We start from the raw sequence: 21,274 nt of genomic DNA on the forward strand, positions 1-21,274 counted from the left end.
AACCCACAATATACTATTGCTGGCTTGCTTGAAATATTTTGTGTTGTGGAAGCCTTTGCGCTTACATTTCACAACTATACAGGAAAACAGATGGAGTCGAATGTAGCATGCCATCAACTGAGGCTAACCATTAGGAGAAATATTCTAACAGACACTACTGCAAAATTTACAAGTATTAATGCAAGCAAACTGTTAGCTGTTTACATTGGCTACTATGAACTTAACTATTGAACAACACTTTCAGAAGTCTCACTTTAAAACAGCTTTATAAGTAAAATAGTTTGACTCACCTTCAGTTCTTCATGGAAGTCTTGCAAACTTAGTTTTGATTCCTGCTTCATGGTCAGAGCTGGCGGGTAGTCGGTAGTCTTTCAAATCACGCTTACATGTTTGTCAGCCAGCAGTGGCAATGTAGTGTTACCACTCTCATGGTACATGTCCCCTGGGGTCGCATCACTTCCTAGCATTGAGTGACTTTCTACTCCCACATTTCAAACCAGACCAACACGGTGGCTCATTTGGAAACTTTCTTTCATATAATAAAAACATTTAGAGAAATAGTCAAGCTGGACTCTCCTGATTTGTATAAAGTAGCTTAGGACCAGGAAATCCAGTTCTCAAAAATGCAACACTGCACTACTAGAATGTATTACATGGCTGCTTACGTAGACAGTGAATAAGAACCCTTAATATGATTAATGATTAAATTATTCATTTAATTTTCTATTTTGGAGGTAGACCATTTATTTAGGCCACCGTTGGAATATTCATGCCATTTGGTTATTAATTGCACCACGCTTTGGGGACGCAGAGCGTACTCTAGGCACTGATGGAGCAGCGGAGTGCTGAGGAAAACTAAACTCTAAAAGAGTCCTGCCTGTGTTGCGTTCCTCTGAATTTAGAGCGGGAACACAGAAACATAGCAGAATGATAGAAAGGGACACACAGTCACAAAACACCTGTTATGTTTGTTTGTTTGTTGTCAGAAACTTTTGACTCTGCCTTCTTGTGTTACCTATGTTATTATGTATTTCTGCCATCAGAAAGGATGCATGGAAGTTTTTTGGGCAGTGACACTTCCATTTAACATGAACATATGTACTTTTGTTCATAAATAGACATGTTTATTTACCCCTAAAACCACAACGGGCATTACCACAAAATAGTTTAATTCAGTGTTGTTTTTTTTTTTAAAGGTCAACTTATGGTGATTATTTTTCTTTTTTCATTTAGCAATGCATATAATATAAGTAGGTTTTGTTGTCTGTTGTTCAAATTTGGATTAATGTCCTCTGTTGCTGATAACGGCACTTTGTGCAGCTTTCCCTGAAACAAATATTTTACATTTCTGTGAGGCTCTTATGATTCATTGTGCAAGTGCATGAATACAGGCTGCTGCTATACTTTCCTCTGATGTTCTAATATTCCATAAATTCAGCTTATTATCCCCTTTGAGGCTATTTTTCATTGTCAACTAACCCACACCCTCACACACCCTCACACACACAGACACACACAGACAAACAAAAATATAACACACAACCTTACTGTATACAACTTGGCATGGGTGCGAGAGCGGATCTGGTGACTGTGGATTCTGCAGAGCTGGATCCATACTTGTACGATTGCTGAGTTGTTTGGTTGGACTGTGGATAAAAGACAAGTGCACAAAAGTAGAAATTTTGTGAGTGACAGGAAAAAAATTCACTGTAGTTTGGAGTACAACAGCAGTCAGGTGTCTCTCTGAACAGGAAGGGGTTCAAAATGTGACTCAAGGACACTTCAGCAGCAGCAGGGATTATTTTAAACTGATGGACACACAGCAGGGCTCTCGCTACTCCAGCAGCCTTACTATCCTTCGCTATCCCGACTATCCAGGTGGAGCCTCTGTTAAGTGGATGTGGATGAATGTACCCTGCTGATTTTCTGCCTTCCCAACACTCCCTCTCTCTCTCTGTCCACATATCTATATATCTATCTCTCTATGCATTTGTATTTTCTCTCATGCTCTCTTAAACAGACAAAGACACACATGCAAACATCTCTCTGTCCCGGTGGGAGCCTCCTTCAGTCACCCTCTGACCTGCAGCAGAGAGCGGGTGTCTCGGAGCAGCTGTTGCAGCTCCAGACTCACCTGACTCCTCCAGGTGAAAAACTAATGTTGGTCCGCTTACCAATCTGTTGCCCGCTGTCCGACCAGCGGAGCCTGTAAGTGGGAAAGCTCACGACTGCATCCGTGTAAAACTCAGAAGTAGCAAGCTGGGGCCCCTTTTTTTGTTGTTGTCACCTCACCAGTATTTGCATTTCTTTCAGATTTATTTACATTTTAACTCTTTGTTCAATTCATCCCTGAGATTTATCTTCAATTCTATTCTCAAATAACAATACAGATCTAGCTTGACACCCAGCAGTGAATTGTTACTAAGTACATTTAAGTATTGCACTTAAAGAGATACATTGTCAGTTTTCAACCAGCTTTGCATCATAACCAGGGTTGGAAATTAGCACCAGCCAAATGCTAGTAAAATATGCAGGTGACTGCTAGATTTGCTTTACTCAGCAGCCAAAAAAAAACAACTGTTATCTACTGAATGGCTGGTAGATTTTGGAATCAACCAGCTGCAGTGGCAGGAGGAAAAAAAAAGGTAATTTCTGACCTTGTCACATCAATGTGGGTGGTACCCTTTATGTAAATGAGCTGTGGTAAACTTTCCTCCATCTTAATAGCACCCAGATCTCACTCAACTAAGACGTTCAAATGGAACTCCTGAGCTCATGTTTATGACCTGGGAACTCAGCGCTCTCAGAAAATTTCCACTTACGAGGATGTGAATATCACAATATGGGGGCGATCATATGGATGCTTCTCATGAATGAAGTAAACCAAACCCCAGTTGAACACAGAAAAAGACTATAGAAGCAGGAGGGGGAGGGGGTCTTTTTGGGGAGACCAAAAACCAGACTGAACTTAGATCAGCCCTTTGAGACGAGCAGTGCTGATCAAATAAAAACCAAGATTCTGTTACTGTATTGGCCGCTCAAGAAAACAGAGCACCGGAAAGTAGCTGGCTCAAATGGCAGAAGTCTCTAGATTTTGATTAATACAAAATATAAATCAATTAATAAATTATGATATATCACAGTAAGGTATACTGTAATTAAAATGATCGACAACTTTATCAGCTGCAACATTAACATGATGAATGCATTAATGCCCAATAATTATTAATCAGTAGTCTATATTATTCTGAAATGAACCATTTTGCATAATAAATTCTTTCACTTTTTGTGCTTTTATTCTGTATTTATAGCTGAAATAAAATTGTGAATGCAAGACTTAACACAGTATCTCCACACAGTAGTATTGTGTCAACACCTGGTCCAACATTTTTCCTGCAGAAACATCACCACCTTGCTGAAACAAGGCTTGTGCTGTATATGATTTTTGAAAAAAGAAAAAGAAAAAAAAGTAGCTTGTGCCTGAAGGAAGAAGCCATTACTTTCCTTGAATGATTCACAGAGGCCAGGGCTGGACAGGGGCCACAGAACATGCCACGCATTACAGATATTTACTGTTTCAGTCCCCTAAGCAAGCTGTTGTCAGAGACACAATTTCCAGTAGCAACTCCTGGTCGCAACACTGCCGTCAAAAAATTCAAATAATTCAAGTAAGGCTTGCTTCCAGAGAGCTTAAAATAGCTACTACCCTGTAGCTCTGTAAAATCACAACACAACCACAGAGGAGGAGAGTGATGCCCTCAGCTATCATTCATCTTATCCAGTGGTTCTCAACCTTTTTGGCTTGTCGCCTTAAAATGAAGCCGTGTCTACTTGCAACTCCTTTTTACAGGTTGCACAGGCTACAGTTGTGACCAGTTTAACCATTAAAATTTGGTGTTTTTTGATTTCATTTAAATATTTTTTAGAGTGAATACATTAAATGATCTAGTAACGTACAAAAGAAAAACACACAAGGAGAATCTAGAGGAAAAAAGGTTTCTGGGTTTCTGCTCTCCTATCCTGTTTATCCTCTCACAACGCCTTAAGGGAGTTTTGACCCCCAGACTGGGAAACACTAATTCATTCTAATTTATGGTATGACTAAAAGAGAAAGGGGTCCTACACTTTTGGATTTTTTAATTGCACATCAGTAGCTGTATTTAAAGCAGCTGTTTAAGTAGCCTAGTAATTGATTATGTTGCTGTCAGTGGACAAAAAAAAAAAAAAAAAAAAAAAAAAAGCAGTGACCTGGTTTTGGTAAGAAATCAAGCTGGTAGGCTGGAGAGCTGCCTGCACTGACCACGACTCTGGCTGCCAGCTGCAGCATATCAACAGTATATGAAGTGTGTTAACACTAAAACACCGCAAATTTGCCTATTGGTTGAAGTCTATGTAAATCACTGTTTCAGGAACAGCGCTAAAAATAGCTCAAACGTAGCCAAAGGCTTGTTTTTCTTATTTTAAAAAAAACAGCGAGGTCTTGCATCGTGGCTCTCCACAGTTGGTTCCATATCAAAGCCAAAACCTGTTTTGATACCGGCAGCCAGCCGGTCATGTGGGGGAGACGGCAAGGTCGTCTGGGTTATGGAGTGAATCCAGTGGAGATGCAGCAGTTTAATCTGCTGTTTGTTTGTTGTCGGGCGGGTCCATCTGGCGGGCGGCAGAAGGATTGCTCATGTGGAGACATACGGTAACTGTATGCCTACAGTGTCTTTTCTAGCTCTCACCTTCATCCGTTATGCGCCGTTATTTATCCCTTGAGCCGTCTCATGGCACACTTTACTCATCGTGTTCACTCCGGATGAGCGGAAATGTTACATATCCAAAGCCTAAGGGACTGTTCTTTATTTATCAGAGGAGGGGGTGGCTGGAGTTTGATTTCTTTTTTTTTTTTTTTTTTTAATATTAACCCCTTACCCGAAGCTACAAATACTTTCCCTTGAGCCTCCCTAAGTAGTTGGTGGGAAATGCATGACCCATCCCTCCACCATAACTTAGTTGTTGGATTTTAAAAACATACTGTTGATGTCTCAAAGTAAAAAGTTGAAGATGAAATCCTAGAGTTGCAAAAAAACGCTTTTTCACTCTTGACGTGCATGCAATTTATTTATTTATTTATTTATTTTGGACACTTTTTTAGTGAAGGCTTTTATCTTAAAACAAAAAAGACACACATGTCATTTAGTAGTCCTAATATGCGCAAGCACTGCAACAGTGAACATACTACTAAACAACAGATAAACTACCCCCTTACCCTCCACCTACCAACAAAAAAGAGAAAAAAAACAGTATGCAACAATATGTAAAAACTTTAAGAGACGTGATTCTGATTAAATAATCACAATTATTTTAAGCTCATATGTGTTTTTTTTTTTCTGATGGAAGCGTTTGTAAATTTGAAAATCCAACAATAATTTATGTTTTTATGGGTTGTGGCTATGATAAGTGGTGTACTGTTAGCAATTTTTCAAAAAAGAACAAAACTTTTCTAGCTTTCCTAACTCTCCAAAACATGGCAGTGAAATAAAAACCCTACAAAACACAATCATTTTAAGTTGTATGCTCCCTCCCTAAGCGTAATTTTGAAAAAAAATAACGAGTTTCTCCCCTGACCTAAAGAGATTATTTGACAGGCCTACCGGTGGAATGACAAAGGCTAGGTTATTTCGCCCCCCACCATACCGAACAGTCCCTAACTAGCGCGGCTGAGTTAATGCTAATGATACCGAAATAAGCTAGGCTATATCATTCGACCGGTAGGCAAAATGGGCCGTTTTGACACAAAAAAAGTTGTTAAAATATGTATAAAACTACTCTAAGTTTTAATTAACGTAACAATTAATACAGTTTTATTAAGTTTACCCACCTTGTTTATTTACATCAGTGTGTACCATCGTGTATAGCCGACACTGCCTCCCGCGGTGCTCCTCATTTCTCACCGGCGTGTGTGGAGCTCAAGCCCCCGGCGGTCACCGAAGAATAGCGGTCGTTAAATATTCATCCTCCGATCCCGGTGGCACACTTTTCCTCTCCACTGATCGACCCCTGCCACTCTGAGCCCCGCCAGGGCAGCAGCAGAGGCGAGGACCTCTGTGAGTGGTTAAGATGAGAAAAATGTAAACGAAATTTACGGAGGTTTTGGTGTTTTATATTATTTTGGCCTAGAAGAGGATGGGGCAACGCGACCACGGAGCTCCAGTGTGGGTGTACCGGAGGAAAGGTAGGTTTTTTGGGCGTACTCACTCCTCCTCCTTCCCCTTTGGTCCACACACAAGCCTGCACACTTTGGTTAATTTACTTCTCTCATGCAAGATAAATGTTTATCCTGGAGTTAGACTACCAAATGTATCTCCTTTCCGCTCATTAGAAGACTATATTAAATCGTGAAAAACAATGCAAGATGCTAATTGCTTTGTGTTGTGAAAGCCTAACAATTGCTGCAGGCCTGTAAACTTACCTGGTCCAACTAACTCCAGACTATTAGGGGTGCTGCAGGTGTAATGCTGGTCCACTAGATAGCAGCAGATTGCTGCGTGTTTGTGTGTGTGTAAAATGTGTGTGTAAAGTGACAAAGATGGTCTACTGCCCCCCCTCAGGACATGAATGCTTTTGATGAGCCTCATCAAGTCCACTTCTGTCATAAGTCAGCTTTTCTCTCCCGGGCATGTATCCCAGTTTCTCTGTGTTGTCTCTTCTCTACAAATTCTATCAAAAGATGGAGGACCACCTGCCAGCAGCGATTGCTTTGGGAAGAGGGAGACTGGCTGCTACTCAGAGGTTTTCACGTTTGATAGGGTCTTTTCATTCTGCTTCAAAGGCAGATGTACGGTTAGAGACAAACCGTGGGAAATCCAGGAAAAAATACTCTTTCATCACACTCTCCGTCTTTTTAATGCACATGTGCTCCCACTCAAAGATAACTGCATAAACACACTGTGTGCACACATGCACACACACTACTCGTGCTCTTTGCTGGTTGGCAATGATCAGATAGACTTACACACCAAGACCAAAAGATCAGGATCTGGCAACCCAACACCTATACCCTGTAACAGGACAGATCTGGCAATCCGACCCCTTCCCTGTGGAAGAGGAATAATTTGGTTGATGGCAGTAATAATCACAGCCCTGTTACTGATCCTTCACGGGCTCTGTGTGTGTGTGTGTTTGTGTGTGTGTCTGTGTGTGTTTGAGAGAGTCATTCTGTTATTGATACCCAGAGCGAAGACGTCATATATCTACAATACAAGTGGGTGTTTCTCCTGCCTCTGCTTCTTCTCCTGCTGTTACGTATGTGGAAGTAGGTTGGTGGCTGCCTGCATTGCTCATATTGATGCTGTTTAAATATAATATTTCTCAGAGTGATGCGTCACTTATCTTCGCTCATACACACTCCTGACAGTATGTGTTACTCTGAAAAAACAGAGTAGAGTAGATTCAAGGTCAGATAACCTAAAGGTGTGTATATGACTTATTTTATGTGCAATCGTTCATACAATGATACAGAAATTGGAGGTTATTTCTTGGATATTTGCGGATTTGATGACTTCCTACTGCCATTCATTCTTATCTTATGCATCCTATCTCTCTCCCCCTCCCTCCCTCTCTCTCTCTCTCTCTCTCTCACTCTCTCTCTCTCTCTACCTTTTGTATTATTTATGCCCCGCCCCCTCAGCCATCCAGAGCTCTCGAGTTTCACCTGTAGAGCCAGATGACAAATTAAGACTCCTTCTACGACCCGCCACAAGGAACTCCTCAATTGCACTCAAACACATACACATATATACGCACATGTAAACGCACACACATACACACTAACAGGCAACCCATCTACCCTTCTCTCTTTTCCCTTGCACACACACGCACACTTACTTACACACACCACACACACTAGCTGTCACACACTCTGAGGAGGGCAGTGGGAACAGAGTGCTGTGTTGAGTGAGGGAATGTGTTGTAGTGAGCAACAGAGGACGGAGTAGGTCAAAGGAAGAAGCTGAGTGTGACCTAAAGACTTTGTTTTGGAGTTTGTTTTTTGCTTCTGTTTTTTTTTAAACTGCTGAAGAAGAGACCTGCTGCAAGGACGCAACTACTTTGAAGACTGCAGAGATTCTCGCGACCACCACTTTTGCTCCTCTGTACTGTTTGTCATTGAATGTGGAGGTGACTATGATGGAAAGCTGTCTTGAAGAATGATTGTGGTGAAACTGACACAAAGTTTGTCTACAGCTCTGCAAGAGAAAGGCTGGACCATAGGGTAGAGCTCAAGCGAGAGTAACAGCTGCATGTTTTGTTTGTGTGCTTTTAATGTTTGTACCCATTTTTCACAGAAAGCAAATGCTCCAGGGATCATACTGTGTGGAAATTAGTAAAACCAACACAGTAAAACTCTTTTTTCACTTTCCACTTTTGTAAGAGTTCGCAGTGAGGTTAAGCTTTATAATATAGTTAATGCTATGCAGACACTGGAATAATTAGATTTATAAAAGGTGTTTAGAGCTGTGGCCAATTGAGCCATTTGACCTTGTAGGCTACAGTAGAGCTTGACCTCTCATGATGGGGGTTGCTTTGTAGGGGTCAGAGGGGACAGATCAGACATCTCGAGGTTGTATGCACAATGAGTGAGATAGGTCTTAAAGAGCTTACAGTTGAGGGGGTTGGAGATCCAGAGAAGGCTTTAGTCAGGAGCTTGAGATCCTTGGGTAGGGCTTATGATCATTTTGGTACAAGATGAGTGGCAGTTTTGGTCAACTTAACAAAACATTTTTGGTGCAGAGACATCAGCATTGATTTCATTGTGTGTATGTGTGTTTGTGTACGTGACTGTCTATATGTGTGTGGTTTGCTGACGTTAAGCTTTGTATGTCTGGACAGGAGCCTTCATGGGGTCCAGATTTGGGCATTGTAGAACTGCTTTGGCCAGGTGGACCTGTCCTCACACAAAACCTGCATGTAGTGCTGGTTCAAAGTCAACAAGGCATATCTAAACCAAAGAATCTTTTAAAGGTCAGCCTCCTGATCAAATTTTCTTAACATATCGCATCTTCATTTTAAACTTCAATTACAATATTACTTACATATAGTGTTCATGTATTGTTTGTGTGTTTGAAGGTTTACAGCATCCTGAAGAGAGGGCATGGTGTGCTCCTAGAAACTTGTGAAAATGCCCAAAAAAGACGCCAAGAAAGACGCCAAGAAGGACGCAAAGAAGGGTGGAAAGCCTGAACCAGAGAAAAAGAAAGAGGAGGAAAAGAAAGGGAAGGATGACAAAAAAGGAGGAAAAGATGACAAGAAAGCCAGCAAGGATGATAAGAAAGGTGGAAAGGATGATAAGAAAGGTGGAAAGAAGGGAAAGGAGGAGCCACCCAAGGGGAAAGACGATGGAAAGAAAGGAAAAGACAAAGGGAAAGGCAAGAAAGTGGAGTCTGAGGAGGAAGAAGAGGAGCTTCTGAGTGATGAGGAAGAGGATGAGGAGTTAAGTGATGAAGAAGAAGATGAGGAGGAAGACTCAGAGAATGACAGAAGAAGGAAGGGGCGTGGAGGCAAGGATGCTAAGGGTAGGAAGGGCGGGAAGTCTAGACGTGGGGATTCAGAAGAGGATGAAGAGGAGGATGAAGATGAAGAAGAGGAGGATGAGGATTATGATGATGATTATGGCAAATCCAAAAAGAAATCTAAAGATGGCCGCCACCATAAAGGAGGGAAATCTGATGCAGATGCAAAGAAGAAGAAAGCCAAAAAGAAAGAGGAAGATCCTGAGCTTCCCAAGAAGGAGATCCCCAGAAAAGGTCTAAAGAACATGTCCAGGATGTTCATGAAGTTCTCTGGCTTCAAGAGGCGCAGGAACAGCAGGAAGAAGCTGAAAAGTACCTCACGTTTGTTCCTGGGGTTGGGGAAGAGAAAGTTCCGCCTTGCTAAGAAGAAACGCCGCAAATCTATGCTGAAGAACACCTCTCGATTCATGATGAGATTTAAGGCCAGTAAAAAGAAGAAAAAGGAGAAAGAGGCCAGAGAAAAGGCTGCGCAAAATGGTGGGAAGAAGCCAACCTACATGCTGCTTCGTCTGGGAGGAGGGAGCCAATCGAATGAAAAGAAGGGGGGTTTCTTTAAAAACTTATTTGGAAAAAAGAATGGTGATGGGCCTCCTGACGACTTCAAGAACAGAAGTATGTTGCTGGGTAAGGTTGCAGCAGCAACTAACTGGCTGACCAAGCGCTTCCTGTCCACTAAAATGCGAGGAAATGCAGGACACCATGGCTGGGGTGGGCGTAGAGCACATAGCCGACAAGCCAGCTCCAGAGGCCATCTTCATGGTTATTATAACAATGGTTATGAGCATGGGGAGGAGGCTTATGGATACGACCAGCAACATTCAGCCCGCCACAAAGGTTATGGAGGCTATGATGATGGTGATGGGGGTTATGGAAATGAGGCAGCATATGGAAGCCAGGGTCAGTTTGGGTACTATGACAATGGAGTAGGGGCAGCAGACTATCAGGACCTGGGTTACTATGAAGAAGAAGGACTCTATGATCCAAATGCAGAGTATTATGAAGGTGGTCTTTATGATGATGGCATGGGGGACTACTATAACCCTTATCCCTCTGCCCAAGGCCACTTTAATAATCAGGAGGCTGATTACTATGGTTACCAGCAACAGCAGGCAATGGCAATGTATGGTGACGAGGGTCTGGACTACTATGCATTAATGGGTGAAGACCATATGTATGGAGGAGAGGTAGATGGGTTCCTTCACCCTCAGGCTCAGGGTTATTATGATGACAATGGTCAAGGAGTTTACTACGGTGATGGACAAGGGGGTTACTTTAACAGTCCGGCAGGATATTATGAGGACCCTTATGCAGCAACCATGGGAATGCAAGGGGGATTTCCACCAGATTATCAACTTAGTTATAGTGATGCTGGCATGCCCTACCAAGATTACAGCTCGCAGCAGGCCACTGGATTCCCACCGGGAGGTCAGCAGGTCTTTGACTTAGGAGGGCAAGGGATGAATCAGGTACAGGGCATGTATGAGGACCAGTATGCAGACCAGTATGATCAATATGGGGATGATACCATTGGTGTTCAGGGAGGGGAGATGACATTTAGAGTTCCAAGACCTCAAGTACGCCTTTTTGGGAAAGAGCGTCTAGATGTGCCCATGCCCCCTCCACCTACTTTGCCACCTGATCCAGAATTTGAAGATATGTCAGAAATCCAGTATGAGGACCAGAATCCTCTTGTACCAGGTCAGTTTGGTGACATGATGTCAGTGCAGCAGCAAATGGGAATGTTCCCACAGCAACAAATGATGATGTCCCCTCAAGAACAAATGATGATGCCCCCACAGATAATGTCACCACAGCAACAGATGATGTCACCACAGCAACAGATGATGTCACCACAGCAACAAATGATGTCGCCACAGCAACAGATGATGTCACCACAGCAACAAATGATGTCACCACAGCAGCAGATGATGTTACAACAAGAACAGAGTATGTCTGCCCAAATAACAACGCACCAACAAATGATGATGCCCCCTCAGGAACAAATGACAATGCCCCCTCAAGAGCAAATGATAATGCCCCAACAGATAATGTCACCACAGCAACAGATAATGTCACAACAGCAACAACCGATGATGACCCAGCAAATGATGTCACCACAGCAACAGATGATGTCACAACAAATGATGTCACCTCAAGAGCAAATGATGTTACCACAGCAACAGATGATGGCTCCACAAATGATGCCACCTCAGGTAATTCTAGCTCTGTTGTGTCATTGACATTGTATAGCCATTCTAACAGTAGACAGCGACACTACCACTGCCTCTCCAAGCAACCAGATTGAGTTACACAAGATGTAGTTCCTTATTTTAAGTACTGCCAACCTATACAGAGATGAAATATTCACCAAAATTTGAAGAGAGATCAAGAATTATAGTGCAAGACAATGAGTCGGAGTAATACTGGAACCAGTTAAAGAAAACACACTTCTATTGCACTTATTTATGTAGGAATATCTGTTGCCATTCATCAGTCAATCAGTGGTTACTCTTGCAATTTAGTTGTGTTGAAAGAATGGACATCTCCCTATTACCTTGATTAAATTCTCACTATCAGCTGCTAAGATTAAACTTTCTTCTTTTTCCAATTGCCTACAACAAGTTACATGTGATTACATGGCTTCTTATAGACAAAATGCCTAAAACTGCAGGGGTAGTATAACACCTGTTGACATGGGATGTTTCTTTTGATTCATTTTTGACACAGGTCACTAACATCTAGCCCACTGCAGCGACCAACTGAGCCTCAGACGGCCTGCTCGGGCCAGTGCCAGTGGGAGCATGGTTGTTTGCCAATAGGGAGCCTGACATTTTTAGTCAGTTGCTTTAAACAGCTAGTTCTTAACTAGGGTAATCAACCACTAAATAAGTCTTTCTCTAACATTGTGCTGTTTGTTTATAACCAGCAATGTAATAAGTAATGTGACATTAGGTGCCAATGGGAACTAATATATATTTTATAAGTGACCTTTGCCAATGGTTCAACTTATTCTGAGGTTTTTGTCTGCTGTACTAGTATGCGTATTTTACACAAGTACAAACACATGGTCCAATTTTCAGAGTTCCCATGCAAATGTTAAGTAAAATATAAGCCACCCATCAAATTCCTCATGTGTTCATGGAGCTTTTGAAGCTGTAAGGCACCATGTTGAGGTGAATAATATTACATCATACTTCATAATAACAACATTGAAAAGAGTACTTGATCACCACAAAATCAATTATTGTTGGGCAGATAGGCCAGTTTGTAGAACTTGTATTCCACAAAATGAACAGTTGTATTCTACTTGGAATACTATACATTTTCAATACAACCTTAACACTTTGTTCAGCACTGCTCTCCCATTTTCACCAAATGTATTGCCCCTTAGCTTTCTTTTATTCTCAATTAATTCTACGCATATTTCTGTTGTGTTTTTCCAGCAGCAGATGGTGACAGACCCGATGATGATGTCACAGCAACAGGGATATGGCTCAGTAATCCCCACTCCAACTGCCATGATTATTAAGCAAGCAAGTATGTCCCCCCTGGCTGGGCGGCGTCTACAGCCCTCTCCTACTCCATCCCGCCGTTCTGTCATCATGCCCTCCCCAATGATGCAACGCCATCCCTCTGCCATGGCATCTCCAGTACCTTCTCCAATGCTTCCACAGAGACGCAGCCCCTCCCCACAACCATCCATGAGGAGTGGGTTCATTAATCCCCAGAGACCCCCTTCTGTTATGTCAAGACGAATCTCACCTCATACCTCTCCAATGGCCTCCCCCCACGCCCGTCGTAGAATGCAGCCTCAGAGATCACCATCTCCCATAGCTCGAGGACCCTCACCTCCTCACTCTCCTCGTGCCTCCATGATCCGGCGAAGTCCTCCTCCCTCACCAAGAGCATCAATGAGACAGCGTTCTCCACCTTCCTCACCCCGTGCTTCCATGAGGAGGCGTAGTCCCCCAGCCTCACCTACTCTAGCACGCAGCCCTTTTGGAGGGAGGAAAATACGTGGTCCGCCCTCTCCTCCCATGTCCCCTGGTCATGCCTCTCCCCCTCACTCTCCGCAGTTGAGTAGAAGACCATCTCCCTCTCCTTCCTTGTCTCGTCGGAGTTTGTCCCCTGCGGGGCCTCGACCTGCATCTCCTACCCTCTCTCGTCGCTCAACTCGGCTGCTCAGGGATCCAACGCCATTGGCCCGGCCGAGGATGGGAGGAAATGTTCCCTTAGGTACTGTCAGACCCTCGCCTATGGGTCTCCGAGGGCGCCCAGTACCCCCGCCCACCCAGAATGTGCGTCCATTCCGTGCCTCCTCTATACGAAGCAATAGATCCTCTGTTCTCACAGTAGACTCCTCCCTCCTCTCATCCCCTTTTCACTCCCCTCACATGGTCCACCGTGCACCCCTGGGGAGGAGAGAATCTGGCCGATTTCCTCCTCGCCCTGTGGCTCGAGGACGCCCCCTGATGGCCCAGCAGTCCATAAGAAGGATGCCTCCAGTCTCTCCACAGCTCTCCCTTAAACACATGTCACATCCTGCATCCCCACGCCTCTCTCCCCGACTTTCTCATCAGTCTTCACCCTTGCCCCCTCGATCTGCCCATCCACCCACTTATGCACCGGAAACATATGTGCCTGGCCCCTATGCCGATCCTTATACTGAGCAGTTTGTTGCCCCCCCTTCCCCAATGTTATCTCGTGCTTTGCAGAACCAGTCTGTTCGACACGCCTCTTTCACTTCGCCCTTTGGCCCACAGCCAGCCCAGGTGGTAGACATGGGTGGGATGGTTACCGAATATATAGAACCTCATGTGCCTTCATCCCCTACACTTTCTGGTGCAATGCAAAACCAGGTGATTCGGGATGCATCCTATGTTTCCTCCATACCGGGACCAATGTCACCTTATGAGCAGCCAATGGCCCCCTCATCTCCCATGCTGTCTGGTGCTCTGCAAAATCAAGCTATACGAGATGCATCTTACACTTCTCCATTACCAAGGCCAGTTTCCCCTTATGAGCAGCCTATGCCCCGTTCTTCTCCAATGCTGTCTGGAGCTCTGCAAAACCAGGCAGTGAGAGAAGCCTCCTATGTGTCTCCTCTTCATAGACCTCAGTCCCCATATGCCCAATCTGTACCTTCAACTCCAATGCTCTCGGGAGCCATGAGACATGGTCAGGCTCTAAGAGGAGTGGCTTCTTATCAGACCCCACAACTACGTTCACCATATGGACCAACTGTTGTTACTCCATATGATTATATCTCTGAGCCTGGCCCATCACCGCTGCTTCATGATGCCCTACAGAACCGGTCTAATTTGCAAAATGTCTCAACTTTAAGATCCCCTATGATGTCACGACATAACCCTTATGCACCAGCTGGGCCTCAGCTCCACAGTGCTCTTCAGCAGAACCCAAACCTTCGCCAAGCATCTTATCAGACACCAATGCAACTGAGACGTTCCCCATATGGACCCCCACCACCCTCTTCACCAATGTTAGGAAGTGCCCTGCAAAACCCTCAGTTAATGCAAGCATCATACCGGCTGCCAGATGGAACCCTCGTGTCACCATATGCAAGTACACCATCTTCCCCAATGCTCGGTCGTGCCTTGCAAAACCAACAAGTCCGTGGAGCTTCATACACCTTGCCTGATGGATCAATTATAAGGGTAACGATAAAAGGAACATGCCATAATAACTACACAACCTGACATATGCTTTTCTACGCATGCAACAACAACCTTTTTATTGAAGTTGTACTCTCCTGTTTTACTCTTCACCCCAACTCAAACAGGATCCACGTCTCCCTCAGAAGCCTTTGTCTCCTAACCTTTCCAGAGCTCTTCAGAACCAGGATCTCAAAACTGCTTCATATACTCTCCCTGATGGCACCATTATAGACCCAAGACAGCAAGTAACTCATGATCCCTTGCTTAAACTGAATTTACCTTGTCTTATTGTATTCCTTTCTTTGCTCTCCAAAATATTGTTAACCTGGAATGCTGATGATTGTTATTCTCACTCTGCTGTCTCTGCTCATTTAGCAACCTATGTCCCCAAACCTGGCTAAGGCCCTAAACAACCCAGCTCTACGTGAAGCCTCCTATTCTCTCCCTGATGGTACCATTGTGATTGACCCCAAGAAACCGAAGTCCCCGAACCTTGCAGCAGCACTTCAGAACCCTTACCTGAAAAGTGCGTCTTACACTTTGCCCGATGGTACTATCATCATCGATCCACGGAAACCTCTCCCTCCAGACCTCGCCACTGCTCTTCAAAACCCTGCCCTGCGGAATGCCTCCTTCACACTACCGGAGGGGGTTCAGGACCCCAATATACCCATTTCACCAAACCTGGCTAAGGTTAGCTATGGGTTCAGACTCTGTGGTTTTTTATGTTTATAAGTCTGTCACACTACCTGTAAATTTGTGTCTGCGTTGATCTATTAGCATTCCTTCCCATCTCATTTATACAGTTTGACTTATGTACAGGTATAGGGTTTTGAGATAATTTCTGGAAAATGATGTAGAATTTGGTTTGCTTGTATTAATTTGCAACCAAGTATACTATGCTGCTGTTTTAACCTCTTAAAACCTGAGCAAATTGGGGTTATCTCTTTTTTAAAACATAGGAGGAAGGCAATGAGCAAATTCAAAAGAAATTACTTAAAAAGTAGCAAGGAATTAGTAAAATGTTACAAGAAAATTACCTGAAAATTTGCACACAAACAAGAAAATAAAATGAAAAAAAGTTAAATAGATGAAAATTAAACTGAGTCAAATAAAATAAAGATAAAACAAAAACAAGGAAATTGCTTTAAAAAAGTGTTATCCTGTAAATGTAATTACATTTAGATATATAATTATAATCAAATAATTTTTTTTCTCTCCTATTTTTCTCTCTCTGTCTCCCTTTTCTGTCATTTTTTTTTTTTACTATTTTTTCAGTTCATTCTCTTGTCAGCTTTTACTAATTTTTTTTGCAATTTCGGGACACATCTTGCCAAGTTACTCATTGCCTTTTTAGCCTTGTTTTCAAAAGAAACCAAACCAGTTTGCTACAGTTTCAAAGGTTTAAACACTTGTGAAAGGCATCCGAATGTAACACAAGAAAATGATGTTGATTCAGTTTAAATGGGTTAATTCTACTGACGATTTGTTCAAATAGCTGTTTTTAACCCTTCAAGCTTACCTTTACTGAAACCACCTGTTGTAATACTTAGGCCCTCAATAACCCAGCCTTGAAAGGAGCTTCGTACACCCTCCCAGATGGAACTATTATAGTGGACCCAAGGAAACCAAAGACCCCCAGTCTGGCAGCTGCCCTGCAGAATCCCTATCTCAAGGGTGTGTCCCTAACCCTGCCTGATGGAACCATCATCATTGACCCACGGAAACCAGTTGCCCCTAACCTGTCTAAAGTGCGTACATCAATTTAACTTTACTGCAGCACATTTGTTTTATTTGCTCACTTTTCAAATATAGCTTTCTAGCCTTTTGAATTCTACAATTTGATAACAATATTTAGAATTATGATCCTTGAATAACTACCTAGTGTCTTTCTCTGTAGGCTCTAATGAATGAGAACCTCCGTAATGCAACATACCAGCTCCCTGATGGTTCCCTGGTTATCCCTGGCCAGAAGCCCAACCTTTCATCTGCTCTGAGGCGAAACCCAGCTCTTCGGTCTGCAGGTCTCTATCATCTAACAGAAGACTCTATATTGTCAGGCGCCCCCAAACCCGTCCCTCCAAACCTCACCTCTGTGCTGCAGAAGGAGGAACTCCGTGGTGTCACTTACAGGTAGAAAACTCTATAAATGCAAACTAGAACAGAGAATGACCTGATAGGCTTGTTCGGGTGTTGCTCAGCATTACCTGTTGAGAAATCAAGTTTCAAGCAAGGCATGAACTTTAACTAGTGGAGAATAAAATATTCGCCCTCTTGGATAAAAAAAAAAATCAGGCACTCTAGAACAAGAGGAACAAAACTCAGAAACTATTAAAGTATTCTTTTGCATTCCTGTTTTTACTGTATCTGAAGAACCCAGAAGAATAGACCAATAAGAGCAATGGTGAATTTTATTTACTTTGGTCCTTCATCTCCTCTCTCTCTCTCTTACCTTACTCAACTGCAGCTCCATTTGTCTCTCATTTGCTTCATTATGCCATTCGCACTTGCTTTTTGTCACTCTTTTTTTTGGGACAACTTTGGACCAGCTAAGTCTAATGTTGTTTTTTACAGTAATAAACATCAAGAAATGTTCACGCCTCACCCTAAAATCAGTACTAGTCTTATCAGCCCTTGTTTTATGAATGAAAAGGTACACAAGTAACTGAGGGGTTTCTCTACGACAGTTTAGCACCTTTCGGTCCTGCGAATTACATCCAGAAAGCTTCTTAATCATCACTAAATTGTAAGTCCAAAGCAGAAACTGAACTAGGAACTAAATTTAGTCCCTGATTTCTGCAGTCTTCAAAACATGACTTCCTCAAAGGGTTCTTGGTCCCGTAGGAAAGTTCATGTAGTGGAAATGCCCCATATCTGGAAAAGCTGTGTGAATTTCCATTCATATCTCACTGACAAATGTCATGTTTTTGTGTTAGACATTCTTAATTGAAGAGAACCATTCCTCGCTCCACAGGCTGCCGGATGGCTCTGTTCTCACACGTCGGTTCCAGATCCCAAGACTGTCTGAAGCCGTCCAAAACCAGCAGCTTCGCTATGCCTCATACAGGGTGCCAACAGGCCTGCAGGGTGAGGATAATTGCTATGCTGTGGTTCCACCCTATGGGCCGCGCTCAGGACACTGGGCCAGGAATGCCCAAGGAGGAGGGGAGGGAGGGGAAGACGTTTGGGCGGCTGAGAGGGTTTTACCACATGGGACGGTCCAGAATCTGTCAAAGTGGTCCATGTACAGAGAAGACGGGGTGTTGGAAGGATATTCACTGACATCTCGAGTTGTGGATGGAAAGATTCAGGACGCAGACTGGACTCCTGACAGAGAAAGAGTGCCTGGTCAAAGCTGGTATGACAAGGTAACTACATTTATGAATTCATGTGTTTTCTGAAAAGTCAGCATTTGCCCATTTTTAGGAGCATTTGTTTAATGACAGTTAATGGACAATAAATTGTGATAGGAATGAGCATGGTATCAACATTTTCAAGCAATTGCTGTCAAGTGTACAACACAGAAGCTGGATGGCCCACAAAATCATTACCAAAAAAAAGGAATATTTGAATTTCTGCATATTTTATATCAGCTCTGCATCAAGTGATAACAATATCCCTCAAGCTTTGGCAATGTTTTATGGCAGTGTTGGACTAATTGCATACCATTATGTGTGTGTGTCCAGATCTACTCTATCCTAAGCATGCCCACAACAGGCCACAGGGTGAAACGCTGGGCAGAGGGAATGGAGGACATGACACAGCTGCCGTAAGCAAAATCCAGCATTAACAAACAGCCTCACAGTCATTCATGTCACACACTTGCAAGCAGTTTGTTGCTCCAGCATAGAGCAGCACAGCTCATTTCAATGCATATCCTCTCAGTTTCTTCAAGCAACTATTTACAGTGTATGTGTGTGTATTTGCGTGTGTGTGACACAGCCTGCCTGTAGGCTTTGAAAATCCTTGAAAATTTCAGAAAGAAATCCCTAGCATTAAGTATGTTAAGTATTTTATTAAAATGCAACACCCAAATAGATCTCTTCACATCCTGAGGAATCCCCTGCATTAGATGTTTGTGTCACTCCAACAGCAGTTTAAAGAGAAAGTATTTCACAGTTATTTCCTAACATGCTGCCAAGTTAAAACTCTCTCTGATGTCTGATTTTGACATTTTGAATGTCATTGAAAGGTAATTAATGTTGGATGTCAATGTGAGTGTGGAAGTCCTGCTGCAGTGTGACAATATGTCTGCTCTGTACATGTTTAATTTCATCTGTGTTTAATTTCAGTGAGCTGAATGAGCCCACAGTCCTGATGAACCTGAAGAAGCGCTACGACCAGGAATTTGTATATGTATGCTTAATTTCTAATATGCAAATGAGTCAATTAATAACATCAACCAATGTCGTGGAGGCCACCTGTTGCATCTACTCATCCCCTGTCCGTCTTATTCTTTTGTTAATCTATTTCTTTTCCATACAGACCTACATAGGCAGCATCCTCGTGTCTGTGAATCCCTACAAGTTGCTCAACATTTATGGCACAGACATGGTGCTTCAGTATGAGGGCCGCGGCCTGAGTGACAACCCTCCGTAAGACCTGGGAGTGTGTGTGTGTTTTTGTGTGTGTTTGACCTTGGCAATTAACCCCTGAACTTGCGAACTCCAGCAATTTGTTTTTCTATCAATGTGTTGGCATGTAGGAAGTCTCAGAATTTGTTTACACATTTCTGTTATGTCCAATGGAAAGTTAGGTAATTGGCCCATGGATAATATAGAGACCTGGATACAGCATTCAAGGCGAGGTCCTGTTTATTTCTGTAAAAGTTGCTCAGTGGCCAAAAAATTCAACTACCATGTATAAAATTACTCAGATGACAGACACTGCTTCTGCACTGTTTGGCCCTTAGAGCAGGCCCACATTTGTCGACTGAAGCGGTTACCTCCAGTTTAGCACTCTGCTAACATGCAGCTCTTGTAGACTTTCCAAATGTTATTGGACCAAATTAATCAAATACTGATAGTAAAATGAATTATACATGGGAAGTTGTGAGCAGTGATGTAGTGGGGGATTATGAGGTGGGTTTACTATTAGTTAGATGAGTAGGTTACTGAGGACAAAGTGGAGATACTTTGCTATATATTCCAGTGGCTTTTTTGCTGATAGGTATAAAGTATGATCTGAAGCCAATGACCTGAAAAATAGGTGGGTATACCCAATATTCCTGCATGTACTCTCCTCTGGTTGTGAAGTTCAAACAAATGTAACCACTATTTTACAGATGTCTCTTTCACCATGTAAGCCAATGGGAAAAATGTTTTTGTGTCATGAGGCATCACCTGACAGTGAAATTTCACTGTTTGGCCACTATGAAAATTGAGTTCAAAGCCCGGCGCACTGCATGGGGACCTCGATTGCCCCATAAACCGTAAAAATAATGGACGTAGCTACAGTGACGTCACTCTCTGGTTTGTGGACCCCTGTATTGAAGCCCTGAGTTCAGAATTTTTGCCATTGCAATCTTGACTTCTTGAAACCAGAAGTGACCATATCTGGGCAAGAGGCTGGTGCTGTTAAGAAGCCAGGGGTGGATCTGACTGAAAAGCTGGGGACACTATCAGCAGACAGCCTGTCACACAAAGCATCTTGCCCTTAATTATGTGTAACTTAAAGCCTTAGTAAAATGTAGCATATGATTTATATAAAATCCCACTCCCTCTCTGTACAGTTGTTATAAATGTAAAAAATTAGCTTTAGAGACCCATACCGATTCAGTACCTGGTTGTTAACATGTTTATTTCTGCTGTAGAGATTAGCATTTTAACATGGGGGTCTATGGGGATTTACTATGTTTTAGAACAAGCCTCAAGTGGCCATTAGAGGAACTGCAGTTATTGGCACTTGCCTGTTGTCTTCATTTTTCAGCCACGGAGGTTGCCACTTTGGCCCAAGATCAAGTGGTTAGTTTTTGATTCAGAGAAAGTCTACTTTTAGAAAATTTCAACATTGCGGTATAAGCCATTTTAAAAAAATATATTTTAG

General features: G+C 42.9%; 1 protein-coding gene across 1 annotated transcript in view; it reads left to right on the top strand.

Annotated features, from left to right (window-relative positions):
• Positions 1-9,799: 9,799 nt before the first annotated feature.
• The window catches only part of myo15ab (myosin XVAb), a 75,430-nt gene continuing 63,955 nt past the window's right edge, over positions 9,800-21,274 (top strand). The window contains 10 exon segments of the mRNA XM_042484602.1: positions 9,800-11,767; positions 13,001-15,229; positions 15,355-15,474; positions 15,605-15,922; positions 16,783-16,980; positions 17,130-17,362; positions 18,204-18,597; positions 18,916-18,998; positions 19,522-19,585; positions 19,715-19,824. Of these exon segments, the coding sequence (XP_042340536.1) occupies positions 9,800-11,767; positions 13,001-15,229; positions 15,355-15,474; positions 15,605-15,922; positions 16,783-16,980; positions 17,130-17,362; positions 18,204-18,597; positions 18,916-18,998; positions 19,522-19,585; positions 19,715-19,824 (5,717 nt within the window).

This window comes from Plectropomus leopardus, chromosome 4 (genome assembly GCF_008729295.1).
Source record: "Plectropomus leopardus isolate mb chromosome 4, YSFRI_Pleo_2.0, whole genome shotgun sequence".
Classification (NCBI taxonomy): Eukaryota; Metazoa; Chordata; class Actinopteri; order Perciformes; family Serranidae; genus Plectropomus; species Plectropomus leopardus.